Source organism: Pseudorca crassidens, chromosome 3 (genome assembly GCF_039906515.1).
Source record: "Pseudorca crassidens isolate mPseCra1 chromosome 3, mPseCra1.hap1, whole genome shotgun sequence".
In the NCBI taxonomy this organism is placed as follows: domain Eukaryota; kingdom Metazoa; phylum Chordata; class Mammalia; order Artiodactyla; family Delphinidae; genus Pseudorca; species Pseudorca crassidens.
The window spans coordinates 136,531,227-136,556,377 of record NC_090298.1 but is presented as its reverse complement, the minus strand read 5'-3'; the positions used below and the strand labels follow the sequence as shown (position 1 = coordinate 136,556,377).

At 38.9% G+C, this 25,151-nt stretch overlaps 1 protein-coding gene across 7 annotated transcripts in view; it reads left to right on the top strand.

Annotated features, from left to right (window-relative positions):
* Window positions 1-25,151, top strand: part of SNAP47 (synaptosome associated protein 47) — an 87,525-nt gene that overhangs the window by 9,001 nt on the left and 53,373 nt on the right. For all 7 annotated transcript variants that reach the window (XR_010942236.1, XR_010942234.1, XM_067732533.1 and 4 more), the window contains exon 2: window positions 1,548-2,092. Coding sequence is in view for 5 of the 7 variants with exons in the window: in XM_067732533.1 (XP_067588634.1) it covers window positions 1,548-2,092 (545 nt within the window). In the remaining 2 variants the exon portion in view is untranslated. The remainder of the gene's footprint in view (window positions 1-1,547; window positions 2,093-25,151) is intronic.

Genomic DNA, 25,151 nt, shown 5'->3' with positions numbered 1-25,151 from the left:
TGAGCTTTGGGGTTTTGTTTACATTAACATATTTCATATTTGATGATACATTGCCTAATCTCAGATCACTTTGTTTCTTCATAATTAGGAATCTCAATTCAATTCAGGTTCTTCAGGTGCAGGTACTGCCTTTTTCTTTTGCTGTCCAGGCTTGTGCTGCTTGATGTGGCGTCTATACAGTAATTACATTGAAGAGTCTGAGTCTTTAGAATATAACTCAATGAGGAAATTTATAGAATTCCAGTGGACTCTAAGCTCCATGAACCAAGGACTATGTCATTGTTGTTTCTTTTGTACTTGCAGCCCAGCATGGCATGGTGGGGGCTTAAAACTTGTTAACCAAATGCAGAGAATCCCTGTACCATTCTGTAAAAGTCCACACGTTTCAACATTTTTAGGGATAATATTATGTCTTCTCCTGTTTTTATAAGTGAAATCATGTAATAATTAAACTCGTGTGTGTGTGTGTGCGTGCACGTGCGCGTGCGTGTGTGCATGCAAGAGAGAGAGAACGAGGATTTGAGGAAAGAGGGAAGGAAGGAAAGAAAGAAGGAAAGAAGGAGGAGAAAGGAAAGAAGAAACGCCATATTACAGGTGGACCTCTAATTGGAAGAGCATTGGACTAGGCATTACCCTGCCTAGTTCTAGCCATGTTAATATCATGAACTTGTGGTTTGACCTTGTACAAAGTCCTCATCTTTTCTTGGCCTTATATTCTTTATCTGTACAATGAGAAGGTTGGACTAAGTGTTCTACAAGGGTTGTTTCAAATCTGTCATTCATAACTTTAAAATGCATCCACAGGGAATTCCATGGCAGTCCAGTGGTTAGGACTCCACACTCTCACTGCCGAGGGCCTGGGTTCAGTCCCTGGTCGGAGAACTAAGATCACACAAGCCGTGCAGCGTGTCAAAAAAAAAAATGCATTGATAAGTGCAAATGGTGAATAGTACACCTTTGTTATGTATAACTATATATAAAATATATACATATAATTATATAATTATGTAGAACCCTATAAAATTAGTTGGGATTACAAGAATGGAGAAGGTTGTCTGTAAGATTATTTTCTAAGTAAATTTATAAAACTAAGTAAATTTATAAAAATTTCAAAAGGAGAATGTTAGTTTGGAAACTTGTAGAGTGTGTAGTTGATAGGGGTCATCACAGCTGATGGTGTTCCTATGAAGAATCCTTGGGTGGTCTTTTCCAGTGATTTTCTTCTTTTGGTCACATCAGCTGTGGACCCTGGTCCCAATGTGGGTGCTCTGGTGAGTGAAGAGACCCTGGGGACCTTGATGCTTTGGGTCAAGCACAAGTCTGGCCCCAGCCCTTACCTCTCTGCTGAGTAGGGCAAGGTCTTCATCCTGCCTATCACAGGTGGTGTGAGAGTCCTTGCTAGGTGAGGACTTGGCCATGTGCTGGCGTCTCCAGTGTGCTTGGAATCCAGACCATATCCTTGCTGTCAGTGTCCTAGTATCTCTAGTCCAAGTGTGATGTCCTATTTTAGGCTCATCTATCCACTAATTTGTCCCCCTCTCCTTCAGAGGCAGAGTGACCTTGGCCGTAGTACAAACCGACCTAGGAACCAGATGAGCAGAGACATCTGCGTCCACACCTGGCCATGCTCCTATTATTTAGAACTTGAGAAGCAATGGGTCCCTGGAAAACTTTCATTAACTTCTCTCTCACTAAAATTTATGACTGATAAAACTAGAGAAATTCTTGTCAACTTTCCTCTTTCTAGTATAATTGAGATCAAGAAAGAAGCTTCTTATTTTATCTTCAGTTCTATTACCATCCTGGAAAAGGACCACAACAAGCACTGGTTCAGTTCCTTGCAGCCTAGTCGAAATGTCGTTTTCAGCATCATCGAGCATTTCTGGAGAGAGATGCTGTTGTCCCAGTCAGGAGCTGCTGTTGAGGAATCATCCACCCCCATGACCAAGGGGAAGGAGTTGACTGGTCTGATGGCCTGTACCCAGAAGCGTCTGGAAGACACAGCCAGAGTCCTTCACCATCAGGGCGAGCAGCTTGACAGTATCTCGAGAGGCCTGGACAAGATGGAATCTGACCTGGATGTGGCTGACAGGTAAACAAACACTGTAATCATAACCTGACCTTTGGATGGCTGAGGTATGGTATCTTTTCCATCATCCCATATTTATTACACATTCAGCCTTCTGAAAACACATGCTGTGCCCCTGTTGTGGACAGTTACACTGGGCTGACTGCTGTGGGCGTGCAAGTAATGAGGGCCAGCGTTCGCTAAGTGTGCAGTATGTGCCAAGGACAGTTTTAAGTGTTGAAGGGGGATTACCTCACTGAATCAGCAGACAAGTCAAGAAGAGTGTGTTGTTCTTCATTTTACCCATGGGGAAACTGAGGCTGAGAGGCCGGGTAATTTGTTCAAGATCACACACACTAAGTTCGTTAGTGTAGTTTATCTTAATTTCTTTACCATAGCTGTAGAGCAGCAAGGTTTGAGCCAAAGCATTTTGGCTTCAGAAGCTACCATCTTAGCCACTGCACTAGCCACTCTCAAACCTTCAGTCTTGGGGGCCACTCCATCCACCTTAAAAACTGAGGACCCAAAGAACTTTTGTTGATGTGGGTTATATATACCGATATGTACCATATTTTTTTAAAACTAAGAAATTAAATAATTATTTATTTAAAAAGTACAATGATAAATCCATGACCTAGTAACATAAATAACATTTTTTTAATGAAAAATAACTTTTATAAAGCAAAACGTGTAGTGAGAAGAGTGGCACTGTTTCAGATTTTTGTACCTCTCTTTAAAATAAAGCTTAGCAGAAAACAGCTGGATTCTCATGCCTGCTTCTGCAGTCAGTCTGCTGTGATTATCACAGGTCACATGGTCTCTGGAAACTCCACTCTACACTCATGAGAGAATGAGAGTAAAAAGCCAAATAGCCAAATAGTGTTGTGGTATTGTATGAGGTGACTTTGACCTCCCAGACTCCTTTGGAGGGTCTCAAAGACCACACTTTGAGAAGCGCTGCACTGACTATAAGACATATAAGGTAAGTCAGGGATCTTAGAGTCTAGTAGGAATAACCTCTCCCCCATGTCTGGAATGGTTGCTTGAGAGCTCAGGATGAGGTGGCAGCCTCTCAGTGATGGGCCCTGAATGTGGGCCCCCTGTCTCAGACCAGGGCTGCATGGCTGCTGTTCGTGAGACCCCTTGCCTCTGAGTGACCCCACTCTGCAGTTACCACCTGTTGCTATTTCTAAGCACTATGTGGTAAAGGGCATCGTGCTAGAGCTACAGGGAACAGGGCCCTGCATCTTATTCTTAGAGGGGGTGCTTATGGTGGTTGAGATGTAAGATCACCAGACCTTTGTGAGTTTTCCTCATGGGAACATGGCTAGACATTTTTCCACCCTCCCTTGCAGTTTGGGGTTTATATGACTGAGTTGTGGCAGAAGTGATGTAGGTCACTTGCAGGCCTAGTCTCTAAAAGCCCTGCTACCCAATCTCTAGTACTGTCTTCCCCTTTACCTGCTGGAATCCTCCAGGACTCGAAGGCCCTAGGACAGAAACATTAGTTAGACAGAGTTTAGGGCCTCAAATGGCTTCCCAGAGCAGAACGCTGACCCCAACCCTCAATTGGACTACAGTGTGAACAGGAAATAATCCTCTATTGGGGCTAGGCCCTTAAGATTTCGGGAGTTGTTATAGCAGTCAGCCCTCGCAGAATAACACAACATTCCTGTAGGAAATTGAGACACCTATTAAATATCTTCAATACGTAACAGGACATAGAGACCAGAGATTTAGAAGAATGTTCATTTGCACTGGAAATCAAAGAAATACACACTAAAATAATGGAAATCTAGGTTTTAATGATCAAATTAGTAACAATTAAAAGTAAGAATACACAATACCAACTGAGGATAGTGAATAAGCATTTTCATACACTGCTTATTAGGAATGACAATTGGTATAATCCTTTTGGAGAACAATTGGGTGGTTTGTAAATCTTCTTTTGACAAACAACAAAGTGAAAGGATGAACCTGAGGCTGGGAGAAAGTATTTGTGATACCTACCCATATCCCAACAAAGGATTAATACCCAGCTAGTTAAAGGCAAAATGAGAAAAAGGCAATTCAGCAGAAAAGTTAGTAAAGGCCGTTGACTGGAGTTTAGGCTAAGAAGCTCCTATAACAGAGATCCAAAAATATTGTGGTTGAAATAAGTTAGACCTCCATATAATGATCCAGAGAAGGTAGTTATCCCAGGCAGATAGAAAGCCCTGCTTTAGGCCTTCACCTCTGGCTGCATGTTGGCTAGAAGGTCTCCTGTCTTATCACATGGCACCATCACTACATCAAAAGTTGCTGGTATCACTCATTCGCAGCCAATGGGAAAGGGGAACAAAGAGGGAGGCCAGGGAACACAGCCTTGTCTTTAAGAAGGTGACCCCAAAGTTGCACATATTACTTCTGCTCATATCCTACTGGTAGGACTTAATCTCATAGTTACACCTAGGAACAAAGAAGCGGGGTAGTTGTGAGAGATTACTCAGGCATTCCATTATGGAAGGAAGAACAGGAAAATGGACACTAGGCATCATTAGTTGTCTCTGCCACAGTGTCTCACAAATGAGAAATCCCAAAAGACCAATGAAAAGGGAGTTTAGCATCCCTAGTGATTAGGGAAAGGTAAATTAAACCAACACATGTATTAGTTGGGTAGCACCAGCTGTTGGTTAAGATGTGGGGTGATAAGAACTCTAATGTTTTTGTCAATAACATGAAATGGTTCAGCCACTTAGGAGAGCAGTTGTCAATACCTAGTGAAGCCAGAGGTGCACAGACCCCATGACTGTGACCTTGCTCTTTCAGATGTGTATCTTAGGGAAACATTGGCACTTGTGCACAGCATGTGTGGACATGAACTTTCATTAAAGGATTGTGGATGGAAGCGAGTGATTGCAGTCAGTTGCTTCTCAAGGGGGATTGGGTATATAAGCTATGTTTTAGTCACAAAATAGACTAATTCTTTCATGGTAACTGTTATATGTTAGATCTATACATATCAGCTTGAATAAATCCCAAAGCAGTATTAAAAAAACAAAGCAAGTTGCAGAGAGATGTGTACAGCAGGATACCATTTATAAGGCTTTTTTTTTTTTTTTTTTTTTTTTTTTTGTGGTACGCGGGCCTCTCACTTTTGTGGCCTCTCCCGTTGCGGAGCACAGGCTCCAGACACGCAGACTCAGCAGCCATGGCTCACGGGCCCAGCCACTCCGCGGCATGTGGGATCTTCCCGGACCGGGGCACGAACCCGTGTCCCCTGCATTGGCAGGTGGACTCTCAACCACTGCGCCACCAGGGAAGCCCTATAAGGTTTTTTTTTTTAATATGCCAAATAATACTATAGGAAAAACATTGAGTTAAAATATGAAAACCTGAACAGGAAGGGTGCATGCAGGGCACCATACTGTGTAGCTCTGTGGTTAGTTATCCAGAGAGCAGCTGACTGGTGTTCCTGGAGTGGTCTTGGGGTTCATGATGCTCTTTGGCGTGGGTCCTTTCAAGCCGATTGTGGTAGGCCCTCAGTGAGCTCTCTAATTTGTCCATCAGAGCTGGGGAAATTTCCTGTATTATTTCTTTGATAATTTTTCCCCCTCAGTTTTTAAAATGTGTTCCTTTTGGAACTTCTCCTTTTTTTGTTATCTGACTTCCTGAACTGATCTTCTAATATTGTTCTCATTTTTTATTCTCCTCATCCTTTTGTTCTGCTTTTATTTCTTGAATTTTATCTTCCTACCTTCTATTTCTGTTATCATGTTTGTAATTTCTAAGACTTATTTTTTGTTTTCCAATGTTCCTTTTGAATAGCAGCCTATTATTGTTCATGGACGCCCTATTCTCTTATCTCTTGGGTTGTTATGGATAGCCTTGTCTTAGTATGTTATGTCTTGTATGGGAAGGCCTGGGTGGACTGTGAAATTTTTGGTTCTGCTGAAAAGGGCTGTGGTCACAGTGTTTGAGAGCAGTGCTCTGTGGTCTGAGAATATCTGGTCTCTCTTCCCATGACAGTCCTAGATTTATGCAGTTACAGTGTTTTCAGTAGTCTTCACAAAATGTGGTCTCTTCTCTTTCTCTCTCTCTCTCTCTCTCTCTCTCTCTCTCTGTTTCTCTGTCCCTATGTCCCTCCTCCCCTCTCTGTCTCCCTTTCTATCTCCCTGGCCCCCTCCCTCTTTCTCTTTCTGTACTGAAGGGTGAGTTTTATGAATTCTAAGGTTTTTGGAATCTCTAATCTGATTAGATTTAAAGCGACTAATAACTCTTATTTCAAGTGGTATAGAAGGCACTGATGATGTGGCAATGGTGATATGTAAAATAATCATCATGGGATACTCGTAATCAAATATTTTAAAAAGGCTCTGAGTGACCATGTATTTGATACCTAATAACATTTTTGTCAAGCTAATGAGTAATGAGATTGGCTGGCTGCTCTAACTCTACTGGACAAAGTGTGGAAAGGAAAGGATGAGTTCAGAGTGCCCAATAATGACCTGAACATTTCTATATCTGCCTTGAAAGAAAACCTTAGGTCCCGTAGCTGCAGCACTGAGATTTCTGAAATTCAGATCCGGAGTGTCATCCTGTAAGTGACTAAATTACAGTGTAAATTGAAATCTCAAATTTGCATGGTGTCTGCTGTTAAACTGAGGGTATTGATAGGGGAGAAATGGGATCCTGAAAATTGGAATGTAGACATATGGGAAGATCCTGATGAAACTGAGAAAATAGAACCCCTAAATTCTGATGAGTCTTCTTTGCCAGTAGAAGCAGCCCTTCCTCCCCTATCTGAGGTGATTAACCACACTTTGCCTGAGGAAGCTGTAATGGCCTCCCCCGAGATAATTGCTTTGCAAGACGGTGCAGATTTCTTTCAAGACCCACCCCCACCACCCCCCTTTGCTTCCAGGTATATTGTTAGAGTTAAGTCTCAGCACAGCCCAGAAGATGAGGCATAAAGTGTGGCCCATGAAGAGGTGCACTGCACTCTGAAAGAACTACATGATTTTTCCAATTTATACAGACAGAAATCCTGTGGGAATGGATATCTTGGGTGTGGGGTGATGGTGAGAGGAATATGAAGTTGGATGGGGCTGACTTTACTGAAATGGACCCACTAAGCAGAGATCCTGGATTTGGTACCATGGCTCGAGGAGTTAGAAAGGCTCTAACAGTTTGGTTGGTTGGCTGAGATGTGGACTAAAAGGTGGCTTACTCTAAATGGAGTCTGAAATGTCAGAACTGCCTTGGTATACTCCAGAGGAAGGATCCAAGACTGAGGAAGATTGGAATGGTAGAATAGATTTATTATGTGAGATCTCCTCACCCATCCTGGCAGGGTCCAAGAAGACACACTTTTTACCATGACTGTGAGAAATAAATTTTTAAGGGGAGCCCCAGCATCCTTGAGCTGTATGGTTGCTCTTCTCTGTAGGCCAGAAATTACAGTGGGAAGTGGCTGGGATCTGAGCTGGGAAGCCACTGAGCTGGGATCCTTAAATGCAGCAGGGATAATTGGATCCTGGGGTGGCAGGGCTAAGTGGTAAGCACTTAATCACCAAAGACAATTGGGGTTGGTTACCATAATGGACAGCAGAGTCAAAGCAGCAATCAGAATAGTCTGACTCCCAGAGACCTATGGCATTAGCTAGTTGTTCATGTGCCCCTAGAAGAGAAATAGTTGGGCAGTCTGCTCAATTCTTACTTGATCTGTTAAGCAGAAGAGTTCTAGGTCATGTGAACAAGCATCTAACCTGAATTTAAAAAAAAAAGTCACGGCTCCTTAATTGATTTCTAGATTTGACCCGGTTTACACACCCAGAACACCTTGAATGACGGGGAAGGTGGGTCCCCTTGTGGAAGGACCTCAGTATGCTACCAAATTTTGTACTGTTAATCTTTCTCCCAGCCTTTCCCAGAGAGACATACGGCATTTTACCAGGGTGACTGTGCATTGGGGAAAAGGAAATCAGATTTTTCAGGGACTACTGGACACTGGCTCCAAACTGACACTGATTCTAGGAGACCCAGAACATCACTGTGGCTCACCTAGGGGCTTATGGAGGTCGTGATCAGTAGAGTTTTAGCTCAGGTTCATCTCACAGTGAGATGGCCCCTGAACCCATCCTATGGTAATTTTTCCTAGTTCTGGAGTATATAATTGGAATAGACATACTCAGTAACTGGCAGAATCCCCACACTGGTTCCCTGACCTCTGGAATGAGAGAGATTCTGGTGGGAAAGACCAAGTAAAAGTCACTAGAACTGCTTCTACCTAGAAAAATAGTATACCAAAAGCAATTTTGCATTCCTGGAGGGATTATAGAGATTAGTACCACCTTCAAGGACTTGAAGGATGCATGGATAGTGAGTCCTACCCCATCTCCATTCAGCTCACCTATTTGTGCAGAAAAAAGATGGATCTTTCAGGACAGTGGATTATCTTAAACTTAACCAGGTGGTGACTATAATTGCAGTTGCTATTCCAGATGTAGTTTTACTGCTTGAGCAAATTAACACATCCTCTGGTACCTGGTATGCAGCACCTGCTCTGGTAAATGCTTTTTTTCCATCCCTGTTAGTAAAGACCACCAGAAGCAGTTTCTATCAGCTCACAAGGCCAGCAATACACCTTCACTGTCCTACTTCAGGGGTATACCAACTTTTCAGCCCTATGTCATAATATAGTTCACAAAGATCTTGATGCCTTTCTCTTCCACAAGATAGCATGCTATTAATGCTGATTGGACTGAGTAAGAAGTAGCAACTACTCTAGACTCATAAGACATTTGCATGTCAGAGGGTGGGAAATCTGACAAATTCAAGGGCCTTCTACTTCAGTGAAATTTTTAGAAGTCCAATGGTGTGTGGCTCATTGGAGTATCTCTTCTATGGTGAAGGTTAAGTTGTTGCATCTGGCTCTTCCTACAACCAGAAAGGAGGCACAATGCTTCTTAGTGTTTTGGAAGCAACATATTCCTCATTTGGGTGTGTTACTCTGGCACATTTACCAAGTGACTCGAAAGCTGCTAGTTTTGAGTAGGGCCTAGAGCAAGAGAAGGCTCTGAAACAGGTCCAGATTGCCACAGAGCTGCTCTGTCACTTGGTCCATATGATCCAGTGGTATATGATGGGTCAGTGGCAGATAGGGGTGCTCTTTGGAGCCTTTTGCAGTCCTCTGTAGGGAATCACAGTGCTCACCCTTAGGATTTTGGAGCAAAGCCCTGCTATCCTCTGCAGATAACTACTTTCCTTTTGAGAAACAGTTCTTGGCCTGCTACTAGGCCTTAGTTGAGACTGAACACTTTGGACTTTTCAGCTTCCAGAACTGTAAGAAATATTTGTTGCTTAAGCTACCCAGTCTGTGGCAGCCCAAGCTGACTGATAATACTCTGGAAATCTAATTCTCCTATGCCTCAGGGGTTGCTGGGTTTTGCTTGCTGAGGGTTGGAACTGACTTTTTGTGACTTTTCCAAATTATTTTTTCAAAGTGTGTATTCCTTGTTAAGTGTGGTCACTGAATTTCCGAAGAAGGAAAAAGTAAATAGGTCTTGTTTCTCTCAATTCCCTCCTGGCTGGGAAGCCACTTCAGCTCATGGTGGTAGAAAACTCTATGCCAACCTCTCAGCAATCAGAAGCCCCAATCAGACTCACAGTCCCAGTTTTTGGAGGAAAGGTCTTTATTGCCCACCCTGGCTTCAACAGGCCATACTAAGAATACTTGCGGCTGTCCCACAGCTGCCAGTTATGGATTTGTGGGATGGGGGTTGGTAGCTGCTACTGCTTGAAAGCAGAAGTTGATTGAAATTTATTGGTCTCTCCATCAAACTCACTGCTGGATGCTGCAGATGTTCTACTTGACCTAGAGTTCCAAAATAGTTGCTTCAGACAGTTCTGCCAGTTCCTTCATTTTGCTGGAGGGACAGATTCCTGCAGCTTCCTATTCCACCATCTTCCCTGCTGCCACTAACTGTATGGCTTTCATGAATAGATGCTGCCCTTCATGTACCATTTCATTCTGGGGCAGATTTCATGGAGGTTTGCTGTTTTTCTGTATTTAGCAGTTTTCAAGGTAATGACTTTGTTCTTTATCCTCAAAAGATGTTCAGTTATTATTTTTAAAATCCTTTTGAATCCCTGGATTTAAAAATAATTGAGTTTCAATCCGTTGCAATTAGTATCTTATTGATCTTTAAACTTCCATCTTTGAGCATGTTGTGACATTTTTAATCCAATAATTTAGCAAGGAGTAATGTCTAGGATTGTAAACCTTAAATTATATAATATCATGGGTTCCTGGACAGTTCCTGTGACCATTTTTTACACTTTAAATATAACTGTGTTGGGTGAATGGGCAGACAAATACCAGGTAAAGTCCACATTACAGAGCAGAAGCAAGGGGTGGCGCAGAACGTCAGAGTGACTGGAGCAAGTCTTGTCAGTGAGGTTGGCATCCAGAGGCTTTATTTGCAGCTGCCTCTTGGGAGGGAGTTAAGAGCCCTGGTTCCCTAATGCTCATTCAACAGCCATGCCATTCTTTAATCAGATCTTCACCACTTCCTCACATTCTGTGGTAAAATAAGGACTACATAGTGAATTTTTAGAAAACAAAGTTTATTTACATATATTAAAATTCTGGATTAGACACTTCCTACTTTTTGGTATTATGTATGTCAACCGAGAAAAGAGGCACAGCTAAAATAAAAGAATTTATTTGGTGTCTTAGAACCATCACCTCAGTTGTTTGTCAAGAATTGTGATTGGAAGATATAATTACAATTTACGTTTCATTGGGTTTCTAAGCACTTTGCATAGGATACTAGGAAATCTATTATTGGAGTGTCCAGATTTTATCTTGGAAATGTGGCCATAGCAGTCATGTGGTCAGCCATCTGCCTTTGCCCAGTACAAGAGTAAAATTTGGTTCATGCTATATCAGCATAAGGTGGAGGTCAAATCCAAAATGCAGTCTGTTCTGTTCAGTTAAGCACACAGGTTCACACATGTCTCTTTAAGTGAAACGAGGACGTGTTAGTAACGCAGACTTGATCGCAGTTTGCTGGAATCTACTTGGTGAAATAATTGGTCTGATTCTGTTTTCACTGGGGTTTGTGAGTAAGTAGTATTGTCTCAGTCTTTATATGTTGGAAAATGCCTTTATTTTACTGACACTCTGAACGATAATTTGGCTCTTCACAGTTGAGCCAAATTTAGCTCAACGTTTTGAAGATGTTTTTCCATTGTCCTCTTTGCGTATGTTATTGCTAAAGAGAATTTACTGTTTCTTTGTGGCTAATGTTTTTTTTCCCCTATTTTAGATGTTTTTTTACTCCATTGTGTCTGTGTAGATATTTTAGAACAGCTTTCTAATTTACATACCACAAAATTCACTCATTTTATATGAACAATGATTTTTAATAAATTTACAGAGTTGGACAAACATCACTATAGTTCAATTTTAGGACATTTCCATCACCCCCAAAAGTTGCCTCAAGCCCATTTGCTGTCACTCTCTGTTCTCACCCTAGCCCAGGTCACCACTAATCTATCTATTCTCTTTTCTCTGTTGTATAGGGTATTATCTTATGGGACTCTGGACATTATATTCTGTTTTAGCAGATCTTTCTTTGACACATTGCCCCGGGGAGCAAGAAGCTGATTCTTCTTACTGCCATGTGGGGATGAGAGTCCAGATTCTTCTCTTGGCCCTAGTTTATCCCTTGGGATGGAAAAGGACACCTGTTGCTACTGACTGGGAGTGGAATTTCAGGTTTCCCCATAGGCCTCTGCTAATACCACCCTGATTGGGAGAATGAGGGCTGTCTTGTTACCCCCTCCTGGCCTATGTTGACCTGTAAGGTTTCCCTCATTACTGCTGGCTCCTCACATGGCCTTCTCTGACACTACCCCAGTTAGGAAGAAGTACCCCTCAGTGCAGGTAGGAGAGGGTCCATGTCTAGGCTCCTCATGTGGTGTTTGCTAATGAGGGTGGGAGTGGGCTGTACTTCTTTCTAGGGAGTTTGGCTGGAGTAGAGCTGTTATTGACTAAAAGTTCTCTGTCTTGTCAGCTTCCCCTTTTCTATAGGGTAGGGAGAGTAGGCTTTCTTTTATTTATTTATTTATTGTCTGTTTATCCAGGTTTCTGGCTTCTTCAGGACTCAGTTCAGAATATAGTAAATAAAAAGAGAACTCGCTTCCTCAGAGTTTCTGAAGTCCTGAGACCTACCAGCCTGACTTTTTCTCTCCACTCTCCATAATCTTATGTGTGTTTCATATATAATATCCAGGGTTTTAAGCTGTATTTAGTGGGGAGAACAGGGAGAAGCGTATCTGCTCTATCTAGTCCTCGAATTGGAAGGCCTTCAATAGATCTTGTCTTGTATCCAGCCAACTTTCTGAATTCGTTTATTAGTCCTAGTGGCTTCTGTGTGGATCTGTAGGATTTTCCACCTGCAGAATCATGTCTTCTGTGAATAAAGATTGTTTTACTTTTTTGCTTCTAATCTTGATGCCTTTTATTTCTATTTCTTACCTAATTGTACTATCTAGAATTTGTAATACAGTGTTGGCTGGAAGTGGTGAGTGCAGACATCCTTTACTTGTTCCCAGTATTAGGGGAGAAAGCATTCAGTCTTTCACTGTTAAGTTTGATGTTGCCTGTAGGTTTCTGATATCAGATTGAGGAAGTTCACTTCTATATCTGGTTCATTTAGTGTTTTTATTAAGAATGAATATTGGGTTTTATCAAAAGCATTTTCACCATCTATTGAGATGGTCATGTGGTTTTTGTCCTTGATTCTGTTAATACAGTGTAGTATCTTAATTGATTTTCAGATACTAAACATTTCAGATATTTTTGTTCTTTTGATAAGTCCCACTTGGTCATGGTACATAGTCCTTTTGGGTTTGGTTTGGTAACTTTGTTGGGGATTTTGTGTCTGTAGTCATGAGGTTTATTGGTCTGTAGTTCTCTTTCTTGTGATGTGTTTATCTAAATTTGGTTTGGGTAATACTGTCCCTCATCTGTAGTTTCTGGAGAAATTTGTGAAGGATTGGTATTATTTCTTCTTTAAATCTTAATAGAATTTACCACTGATGCCAACTGGGCCTGAGTTTTTTATGTGTGTGGAGTATAATTACCAATTCATTTCTTTACTTGAATAGGTATATTCAAATTTTCCTTTTCTTCTTGAGTCAGTTTAGTAGTTTGTGTTGTTCTAGGAATTTTAAAATGTTATCTAAATTGTCTAATGTTGTAGCGTGAAGTTCCTTGTGGCTTCCTTTATAATCCTTTTCATTTATGTAAGGTCTGTATTAATGTTCTGCTTTCATTCCCAATTTTAATAATTTTTTAAAAGATTATTTATTTAATTTGGCTGTGCTGGGTCTTAGTTGTGGCACGCAGGATCTTAATTGTGGCGTGTGGGATCTTTTAGTTGCGGCATGAGGGCTTCTTGTTGCCACATGTGAACTCTTAGTTGTGGCATGCATGTGGGATCTAGTCCCCCAACCAGGGGTCAAACCTGGGGCCTCTGCATTGGGAGTGTGGAGTCTTACCTACAGGACCACCAGGGAAGTCCTGATTTTAGTAATTTTTGTGTTCTTTCTTCTTGGTTGGTCCAACTGAACAGTTTGTCAATTTTGTTGATATTTTCTAATAATTAATTTTTGTTTAAAATGATTTTTCTTTTATATTTCTCTTTTCCATTTCATTGATTTCCTCCCCTCTTTAATTTGCTCTTCTATTTTCTTGTTTCTTAATGTGAAAGCTTATGTTTTTGATTTGAGATCTTCTTTTGTAATACAGGTTTTATGGTTATAAATTTCCCTCTAATTACTGCTTTAGCTGCATCCCATAAACTTTGGTATGCAGTATTTTTATTTTTATGTAGCTCAGACCATTTTCTAATTGTCCTCAGGATTCTTTCTTTAACCTATTGGTTATTTGGAAGTGGGTTAATTTCCAAATATTTGTGGTCTTCTGAAATTGCGTTCTGTTGATTTCTATTTCATTCCATCATGGTCAGGGAAGAAAGATACTTTGCATTATCTAAATCTTTTTGAATTTATTGACACCTGTTTTATGACTTAGCAAGGAGCTGGCAAATGACAGCGGACTAAATTCATCCCACCTCCTATTTTTACAAATGAATTTTTATTGGGACACAGCCATGCCCATTCATTTGTGGTTGTTTTCCTGGTCTAATGGAAGAGTTGAATATTTGTAACAGAGACAGTTGGTCCTCAAAGCCTAAAATATTTATTGTTTGGCCCTTTGTATAAAAAGTTTTCTGACCCATGGTCTAGCATAGCATCTATGTGGGAGAATGTTCCATTTATACTTGAGAAGAGTGTACATCCCAGTGTTGTTGAATGAAGCGTTATTTAGATACCATTTAGATGGAATTGGTTGATAATGTTCAAGTGTTCTGTATCTTTGATGGTTTTTTCAGTCCATTTTGAGAGCAGGGCATTGAAGTCTCCAACTATTATTGTTGAATTGTCTATTTCTCCTTCAATTCTGTCAATGTTTTCATAATGTATTTTGTGATTCTATTGTTAGGTGTGTATATATTCATAATTATTGTTTCTTCATAATGAATTGACCCTTTTATCATTATAAAATGACTCTCTTCATCTGTGTTAATTTTAAAAAAAATTTTATTTTGTCTAATAACAATAGTATAACTCTATACCTCCCTTAGGATCACTGTTTGTGTGGTGTATCTTTTCTCTTTTTACTTGCAGTCTATATCTTTGAATTTAAAATGTGTCACTTATGAACAACATATAGTCTGATCTTTTTTTTTAATCCAGAGTGACAACTTCTGCCTTTTGATTACAGTGTTATTCATTTACATTTATTCTAATTATTGGTATGGTTGGATTTACTTCTGTGACTTTGCTATGTGTTTTCTATATGTCTGTAGCTTTTTTCTTTCTGTTTCTCCTTTACCACCTCTGTGTGTGCATTAGATTTTTTTCTAGTGTACTGTTTAAATTATTTCATTAGTATTTTAAAAATTATTTTCTTAATTGTTATGTTAGATATTACAATGTACATATTATGATCTATTTCAGATTAATGCCAATTTAATGTACTCCATTATAGCTTCATTCCCTCCCCTACCTTTGTGCCATTGTCATATATAGTACATCTATATATATTTTAAACGCAATAAAACAGTACTATAATTATTACTTTGTATAGTCTTGTATATTTTAAAGAAATTAAGAGAAGAAAGAAAAATATAGAATATTTTATTCTAATCCAAAAACTGCTTTCAGTACACATCATTTCTACCTGCGGACCTGAGTTACAATCTGTTGTCACACTCCTAACCCCCTTTTATGCCATTATTTTTCATATATATTATATCTTTGTATGTTATAAGCCTCAGTATAATTTAAAATTATTATTTTATGCAATTATCTTTTAAATCAGTTAGGAAAAGTAAACAAAATACTTATATTCTCTAATTACCTGCATGATCTCATTACCAGTGCTTTTTGTTTCTTTGTGTGGATTTGAGTTTCCTTCTGGGGGTGTCTTTTATTTTCAGCCCAAGAAACATCCTTTAGTCTTTTTTTCAGGAAACAGGCTTGCTAGCAGTGAAGTTTCTCAGCATTTATGTGTTTGGTAATGTATTTTCCCTGATAGTTTTGCTGGTGTAGAATTCTCTTCTGGCAGTTTTATTTCTCTCAGAACTTGGCTTTTGTCATCCTATTACCTTCTGGTGCTCATTGTTTATGATAGAGGTCAACCATTAATATTATTATGATTCCCTTATTCATGATAAATCATTTTTCTGTTGCTGCTTTCACAGTTTTCTCTCTCTCTTTGGCTTTCAGTGGTTTAACTAGGATGTATCTTACTATTGTTTTAATTTAAGAAATTCCATTTGGTTCTTTTTTATATAATTTCTCTCTCTGATTTGATAGTCTCTGATGAATCATTGTCACTATACTTTTCTTTACTCTTCTTAACATGGTTTTCTTTAACTCTTGAACATTTATAATTACTTCTTTGACATCTTCACCTCTTAAGTCCGGTATATGAGTGCTCTCAGAAATGGATTCTGTTGACTTTTTTCCCTACTCCTGTGTATGAGTCACATTTTTCTGTTTCCTTGCATATCTAATACTTCTTTGTAGAAAACTTGGCATTTTAAATAATACATTGTTGCAACTCTGGATTCTGATCTCCCTCCTTGCCACAGGATGGTGGTGTTTGTGGTTGTTTTTATTTGTTTACTCATTTTAGTAATTTGCCTGAACTAACTCTGTGGAGTGTGTTTCCACTGTCATGTGCAGCTTTTTTATTTTTGTTTTTTTTTTATGTTTTAATTTTTAAGCATGGTTTTAAGGCTTGGTTCTTGGTGGTTGTCCCTGCATCAGCATAGCTTAGTGGTCAGCCATTGATTAGTCAGAGGTTATGTTTAAGTGCCTTGTGCTGACAAGGCTCTACCCTTTGCCATTGGATCTCTGTGTAGATTTGGGGAATACTTTCAAAATTCAGATACTTTAGAAGTCTGCCCATTTTTTAAAATTTGTTTCTGATCTTAAACAGAAGACATTGACTTTTTCAACATGAGGCATACAGTTACATGTACGTTTTTTTATAGATACATACATGTATGCTTTTATAGATGTCCTTTATCAGATTGAAGAAATTTCCTTCTAGCTTGCTGGGGTTTTAACATGAATGAGTACTGAATTTCATCAGAATCTGTTTTTGCATCTTTTGTGATGATCATACAGTTTTCCTTTTGTTTTTCTACCAATGAAATAAGTTGCGGTGATTAATTTTCAAATGTTAAACCAACTTCAGTTTCCTGGGATTAATATCACTTAATCATGATATTATATTCTTTTTTTATATATTATTAGATTTGACTTAATATTTTCACGGAACTCTATCTGTGTTACTAAAGGATATTTTTACGTACGTATTTCCTTGTAATGTCCTCATCAGGTTTACGTATAGGAGTTATATTGGTCTTGTGAACTAAATGGGCAAAACATTCACTCTTGTTCTGTTCTTTGAAAGAGTTGGTATACAGTTATGATGATTTCCTCTCTATATATTTGGCAGAATTCATCAGTGAAGCCACTTGGACCACAGTTTTCTCTATGGCAAGATTTTAAATTGCAGATTCAATTTCCTTGTGAGGCTATTCTTATTATTAAACTATTTCTTGCCTCAGTTTTGAAATTTTGGGTTTTTCAGGTGTTTTGTGTATTTCATGTAAGTTGTCCCATTTATAGGTATAGAGTTGAGTATAAAATTCCCCATAAACCTTTCAAAGGCTAAATGATCTGTGGTGATGCCCCTTTTTTTATTCCTGATATTGGTAATTTGCATTTTCTTTATTTTTTTCTTTATTATTTCTTGCTAGGTGTTTAATTTTTAAAATTACTTCAAAGAAGCAACTTCTGGCTTTGTTAATATTTTGTATTTTTTTCTGTTTTCCATTTCATTGAGTTTTTAAAAAATAAATTTATTTATTTATTTATTTTTGGCTGCATTGGGTCTTTGTTGCTGCACATGGGCTTTCTCTAGTTGCAGCGAATGGGAGCTACTCTTCATTGCGGTGTGTGGGCTTCTCATTGTGGTGGCTTGTCTTGTTGTGGAGCATGGGCTCTAGGTGCATGGGCTTCAGTAGTTGTGGCACATGGGCTCAGTAGTTGTGGCTCATGGGCTCCAGAGCGCAGGCTCAGTAGTTGTGGCGCACGCAGGCATAGTTGCTCCGCGGCATGTAGGATCTTCCCAGACCAGGGTTCAAACCCGTGTCCCCTGCCTTGGCAGGCAGATTCTTAACCACTGTGCCACCAGGGAAGCCCCCATTTCATTGATTCCCACTTTTCCTTTCTTCTACGTACTCTGGGTATAATCTGTAACTTTTTGAGGTAGAGACTTAGATCGCTGATTTTAAACCTTCCTAAGACGTTTTCAAATATATGCATTGAGAGATATGAATTTCCCTCTTATGACTGCTCTATTTGCATCCCCGTTTTTTTGTGTATCATGTTTTTAGTTTCGTTCACTTCAAATATTTTCTAATTTCCTTTATTTTAGAATTGTGTTTAGTTTCCAAATATTTGAGGATTTTCTAGTTAACTTTTTGTTATTGATTTCTAGTTTCATTTCTTTGAGGACAAAGGATGTGCTCTATATAATTTCAATACTTGAAATTTATTGAGACTTGTTATACTCTTTTTTTTTCTTTCAGTGTTATTGAGATATAACTGCCCTACCATACTGTGTAAGTTTGATGTCCAGTATAATGATTTGAGTTACATACATTATGAAATGATTACCACAGTAAGTTTAGTGAACATCCATTGTCTCTGATAGATACAAAATAGAACAGAAATTTTTTTTTTCCCTTGGGATAAGAACTTACAGGATTTACTCTCTTATCAACTTTCATGTATAACATACATCAGTGTTAATTAAATTAATCATGTTGTATACATTACATCCCTAGTACTTAATCTTATTATTGGAAGTTTGTACCTTTTGACTACCTTCATCCAATTTCCCCTTCCCCCAGTCTCCACCTCCAGTAACCACAAAACTGATCTCCTTTTTTATTAGTTTGTTTCTTTGTTTTTTTTCTTTTTAAAGATTTTTATTTATTTTAATTGAAGTATAATTGATTTACAATGTTTCAGGTGTATAGCAAAGTGATTCAGTTATACATATATATGTGTATGTATATTCTTTTTCAGATTCTTTTCCATTACAGATTATTACAAGATACTGAATATAGTTCCCTGTGCTATACAGTAGGTCCTTGTTGGTTATCTGTTTTATATATGGTAGTGTGTATCTTTTAATCCCAAATTCCTAATCTTTCCGCTCCACCTTCCCCTTAGGTAACCATAAATTTGTTCTCTTTTGTCTGTGATGCTGTTTCTGTTTTGTAAATAAGTTCATCTGTATCATTTTTTGAAGTGTAATTTACCTACAGCACTATATTAGTTCCAGGTGCACAACATAAGTGTTTTGAAATTTCTGTACATTACAAAACAATCACCATGATAAGTCTAGTTACTGTCTGTCACCATTCAAAGATATTACATTATTATTGACTATATTCCCCATGCTGAATTCATCCCTTTGACTCATTTATTTTGTGCCTGGAACTTTGTACCTCTTAATCTTCCTCACCTGTTTACTCATCCTCCTCTCCCTTCTGGCAACCACCTGCTTGTTCTCTGTATCTTTGACTCTGTTTCTGATTTGTTATGTTTGTTCATTTGTTTTGTTTTAGATTCCACATATAAGTGAAATCATACAGTATTTGTCTTTCTCTGACTTATTTCACATTGCATAGTACCCTTCAAGTCCATCCATGTTGTTGCAAATGGCAAGATTTCAATCTTTTTTTATGGTTTCCATTTCTATATATATACCACATATTTATGCATTCATCTGTCAATGGGCACTTAGGTTGCTTCTGTAATTTGGCTATTGTGATTAATGCTTCATTGAAAATAGAGGTGCATATATATTTTTGAATTAGTGGTTTTGTTTTCCTCAGAAAAATACCCAGGAGTGGAATTGCTGGAACGCATGGTAGTTCTAGTTTTAATTTTTTGAGGAACTTCCATAATGTTTTCCATAGTTTTCTGTAGCTGTACCAATTTACATTCCCGCCAACAGTGTTCCAGAGTTCCCCTTTATCCATTTCTTTGCCAGCATTTCTTATTTGTTGTCTTTTTGATAACAGCCAACTGACAGATGTGAAGTGATATCTCATTGTAATTTTGATTTGCATTTCCCTGATAATTAGTGATATTGAGCATCTTTTCATGTGTACGTTGGCCATCTGTATGTCTTCTTTGGAAAAAATGCCTGTTCAGGTCCTCTGCCCATTTTTTTAATTGGGTTGTTTAGTTTTTTTTGATGTTGAGTTGTATGAGGTCTTTGTATATTTTAGATAGTAACCCCGTACATGTATATTGTTTGCAAGTGTCTTATTTTTCTTATGTTTCCCTTGCCTGCGGAGACATATCCAAAAAATATTGCTAAGACTGATGTCAAAGGGCGTACTGCCTATGTTTTCTTATAGGAGTTTTATGTTTTCAGATCTTAAATTTAACTCTTTAATCCATTTTGTGTCTATTTTTGTGTATGGTGTGAGAAAGTAGTCCAGCTTGATTCTTTTGCATGTAGCTGTCCAGTTTTCCCAACACTATTTATTGAAGAGGCTGTCTTTTCCGGGTTGTATATTCTTGCCTTCTTTATTGTAGATTAATGGACCATATAAGTGTGACTTCATTTCTGGGCTATCTGTTCTGTTCCATTGATCTTTGTGTCTGTTTTTGTGCCAGTACCTTACTTTTTTGATTACTGTAGGTTTGTAGTATAGTTTGAAATCAGAGCATGATACCTCCCACTTTGTTCTTCTTTCTCAGGATTACTTTAGCTATTTCTGCATCTTTTGTGTTTCCATACAAATTTTAGGATTTTTTTTCTAGTTTTGTGAAAAATGCCATTGGTATTTTGATAAGAATTGCTTTGAATCTGTAGATTGCCTTGGATAGTATGGTCATTTTAATAATATTAATTCTTCCAATCCATAAGCATGGTATCTTTCCATTTGTTTTTGTCACCTTTGATTTCTTTCATCAGTGTCTTATAGTTTTCCAAATATAGGTCTTTAACTGCCTTAGTTAGATTTATTCCTAGGTATTTCATTCTTTTTGATGTAATTGTTAATGGGATTATTTTTTAATTTCTCTGATAGTTTGTTATTAGTGTATAGAAATGCAACATTTCTATACACTAATAACAAACTATCAGAGAAATTAAAAAATAATCCCATTAACAATTAATGCAATGTATTTTACTGAATTTTACTGTATTTTACTGAAATTTTACTGAATTCGTTGATGAGTTCTAGTAGTTTTTTGGTGGCATCTTTTGGATTTTCTACATATAGTATCGTGACATTTACAAACAGTGGCAGTTTTAATTTTTCCTTTCCAATCTGGATTCCTCTTATTTCTCTTTCTTGTCTAATTGCTATGAGTTGGACTTCCAATACTATGTTGCATAAAAGTGGTAAGAGTGGGCATTTTTGTCTTATTCCTGATTTTAAGAAAATGCTTTCAGCTTTTCACTGTTGAGTATGATGTTGGCTGTAGGTTTGTCATATGTGGTGTTTATTATGTTGAGGTATGTTCCCTCTAGACCCAATGTTGAACATTTTTATCATAAATCGATGTTGAATTTTATCAGAAGCTTTTTCTGCATCTTTTGAGATCATATAATTCTTATTCTTCAGTTTGTTAATGTGGTGTATCACATTGATTGCTATGCAGATATTGAGCCATTCTTGCATCCCTGGGATAGATCCCACCTGATCATGGTGTGTTGTCCTTTTAATGTATTGTTGAATTTGCTTTGCAGATATTTTGTGGAGGATTTTTGCTTCTATGTTCATCAGTGATGTTTGCCTGTAATTTTCTTTTTTTGTAGTGTCTGTCTGGTTTGGTATCAAGGTGATGCTGGCCTTGTAGAATGAGTTGGGAAGCATTCTTTCCTGTTTAATTTTTTGGAATACTTTGAGAAGGATAGGCATTAGTTCCTTTTTAAATGTTCTGTGGAATTTACCTGTGAAGCCCACTGGTCCTGGAATTTTGTTTGTTGGAAGTTTTTAAATTAATAATTATAATTAGTCTGTTCGTATTTCTTCCTGACTCAATCTTGGAAGATTGTACATTTCTAGGAATTTATCCATTTCTTCTAGATTGTCCGTCTTATTGGCATGTAATTGTTTGTAGTAATCTATTACAGTCCTCTGTATTTCTGAGGTTTCATTTGTAACTTCCTTTTCATTTCTGATTTTGTGTATTTGGGTCCTCTCTCTTTTTTTCCTTGATGAGTCTGGCTAAAGATTTATCTTTTCAAAGAACCAGCTCTAAGTTTCATTGATCTTTTCTATTGTTTTTTTAGTCTCTATTTCATTAATTTCCACTCTGATCTTTATGACTTCTTTCCTTCTAACTTTGGGTTTTGTTTGTTTTTCATTTCCTGCTTCCTTCAGGTGTAAGGTTAGGTTGTTTATTTGAGATTTTTCTTGTTTCCTGAGGTAGGCATATATCACTATAAATTTCCTTCTTAGCACTGCTTTTGCTGTGTCTTACAGATTTTGGATTGTATGTTTCCATTTTCTTTTGTCTCCAAGTATTTCTTTATTTCCTCTTTGATTTCTTCTATGACCCCATTGGGTTTTACTAGCATATTGTTTAGCCTCCATGTGTTTGTGTTTTTTGCAGTTTTTTTCTTATAGTTGATTTCTTGTCTCATAGTACTGTGATATGAGACTAGAGTTATCTTAAACTGTCCTCATTTTTAAAAATTTCTCTTTCTTTTTTCTGTTCAACTTGGGTGATTTCAACTACTCTGTCTTCCAGATCACCTGTCTGTTCCTCTGTATCATCTAATCTATTGATTCCTTCTAGTGTATTTTTTAGTTTCAGTTACTATTTGGTTCTTCTTTATATTTTCTATCTCTTCTTAAACTTCTCACTGTGGCCATTCATTCTTTCCCTGAGTTTGTTGAGCTTCTTTATGATCATTACCTTGAACTCTACTGGGTACGTTGCTTATCTCCACTTCACTTAGTTCTCCTGGGATTTTATCTTTTCCTTCATTTGGAACATGCTCCTTTGTCACCTCCTTTTGTTTACCTAATTTTCTGTGTTTATTTCTATGAATTAGGTAGGTTGGTTATGTTTTTGATCTTGGAGAAGTAGGCTTGTGTAGGAGACATCCTATGGTGCCCAGCAGCACCAGAGTTATATGATCTAGGGATGCCCCTGTGGGCATGTTGGTAGGCAGGGCTGTCCCTGTCCCAGTTGGCTACCAGGCCTTGCCTCGTGCAGAGGCTGTTGGCCACTGGTGGGCAAGGCTAGGTCCCAGAGTGGCCAACTGAGTGGCCCTGGGGTTTCCTGAGGCATATCTCAGCCTGCTGATGGGTGGTGCCTGGTCCCAGTGCAGTTGACTTTGGGGCCTGGGGGGCCTTGGACTGCTGTCTGCAGGTGCTGACAAGTCCCGGTACTGGTACCAGCTTGCTAGTATGTGGAGCAAGGGCCTTGAAACTCCTGGGGCTGGTGCCAGCCTGCTTGTGGGCAGAGCTGTGTCCCAGTATGGTCGGCTATAGGGCCTGAGGTCCTGGGGCTGGCTCCAGTCCATTGGTGGGTGGTGCCAGGTCCTTGTGTGGCTGACTACAGGGCCGTGGGTCCAGGACTGGTCTCAGCCTGCTGGTAGTCAGGGTCATTTCCTCATGTAACTGGCTTGTCAGTGTGGGAGGTCCCAGGACTGTGGCCAACCTGCTGGTGGGTGGGACCATGTCCTGGTGCAGATAGTCTAGACACGAAAATGGCCCTTGCCAGCACCAGTGTCCTCGTGGTAGAACCTAAATGGCCCCCATAAATGGCTGCCACCAGCATCTATGTCCCCAGGGGGAGTTCTGGTGGCCTTCTCCCTCTCTGGCAGCCTTCTCCAAGTTCAACAAGTGGGACTGACCTAGGCTTCTTTCAGATTACTCCCTCTGTGGTGGGTCTAAGAGCATGTGAGATTTTGCTTGTGGTTTTTTTTTTTTTTTTTTTTTTTTTTGCGGTACGCGGACCCCTCACTGTTGTGGCCTCTCCCGTTGTGGAGCACAGGCTCTGGACACGCAGGCTCAGCGGCCATGGCTCACGGGCCCAGGTGCTCCACGGCATGTGGGATCTTCCTGGACTGGGGCACGAACCCGCATCCCCTGCATCGGCAGGCGGACACTCAACCACTGCGCCACCAGGGAAGCCTGCTTGTGTTGTTTAAGAGCAGAGTTTCTGTTTTCTACAGCCCTCTAGCTCTGTCTTATGTAAGTCCCACTGGCCTTCAAAGTCAGATGTTATGGGGGCTTATCTTCTGTGTAATACTGGGCTGGGGAGCCCAGTGTGAGGCTTGGACCCATCACTCCTTGGGGAGAACCTCTGCAATTGTGATTGTCCTCCCTTTTGTATGTCACCTACCTGGGGATGTGAGTCTTAACTATACTGTGTCTCTGCCCCTTCTACCCATCTCATTGTAGTTCCTTCTTGATAACTTTAGTTGTGGAAAATTTTTCCTTTCTAGTCTTCAGGTCCTTCTCATCGTTAGTTCCTCTGTAAGTAGTTGTAAGTTTGGTATACCTGTGGGAGGAGGTGAGCTCCAGGTGTTTCTTCTCTGCCATGTTGACCACTCTGTTATATATAATCTTTTTGTTGTTATTGTTTATATTCTGAATATACTTAACAGAGTGCATTCAGCATTTGGATGATGTTTCTGTAAATATCAGTCAGGTTTGAGATGGTTGAATAGTGTTGTTCAAAATGTCTGTATTCTTATTAATTACTTTTGTCTTCTTGCTGTATCAGTTGTGGAGAGCAGTTTGTTAAAATCTACAACTACAGGTATGATTGTCTATTTCTTCTTTTAGTTTTGCCAGTTTTTGCTTAATGAATTTTGAAGTTCTGTTATTAGATGCACGCATATTTACTATCATTAAGTCTCTCTTTTGGATTGATCCTCTTATTATTATGCATTGTCCCTCTTTTTCCCCAGTAACACTCCTTGTCTTAAAGTTTACTTTTGGCATGATTCTTTTTACTTTACTTTTCCAATCCCTTTACTTTCAGTGTATCTGTATCTTTATATTTCACATTGCTTCTTGTCAACAAGATATAACTGTGTCTTGTTATAGACTGACCATCTGCCTTTAAAGGCTGACAATCTGCCTTTTAATTAGAGAATTTAGTCCACTTACATTTAGTATGATTACTAATATGGTTGTGATAATTCCACCATCTTGTTACTTGTTTTCTATTTATTCCATTTGATCTTTGTTCCTTTGCTTTTCCTTTCCTGCTTCCACCGTTTTCCTCTCTTATTGTCTTTTTAGATATATCTCTGGATATTATTAGTGGTTAATTTAGAGTTGTCCAATATGGTAGCCACTAGCCACATTAAAATTAAGTTTAGGGCTTCCCTGGTGGCTCAGTGGTTGAGAGTCCACCTGCCGATGCAGGGACACAGGTTCATGCCCCG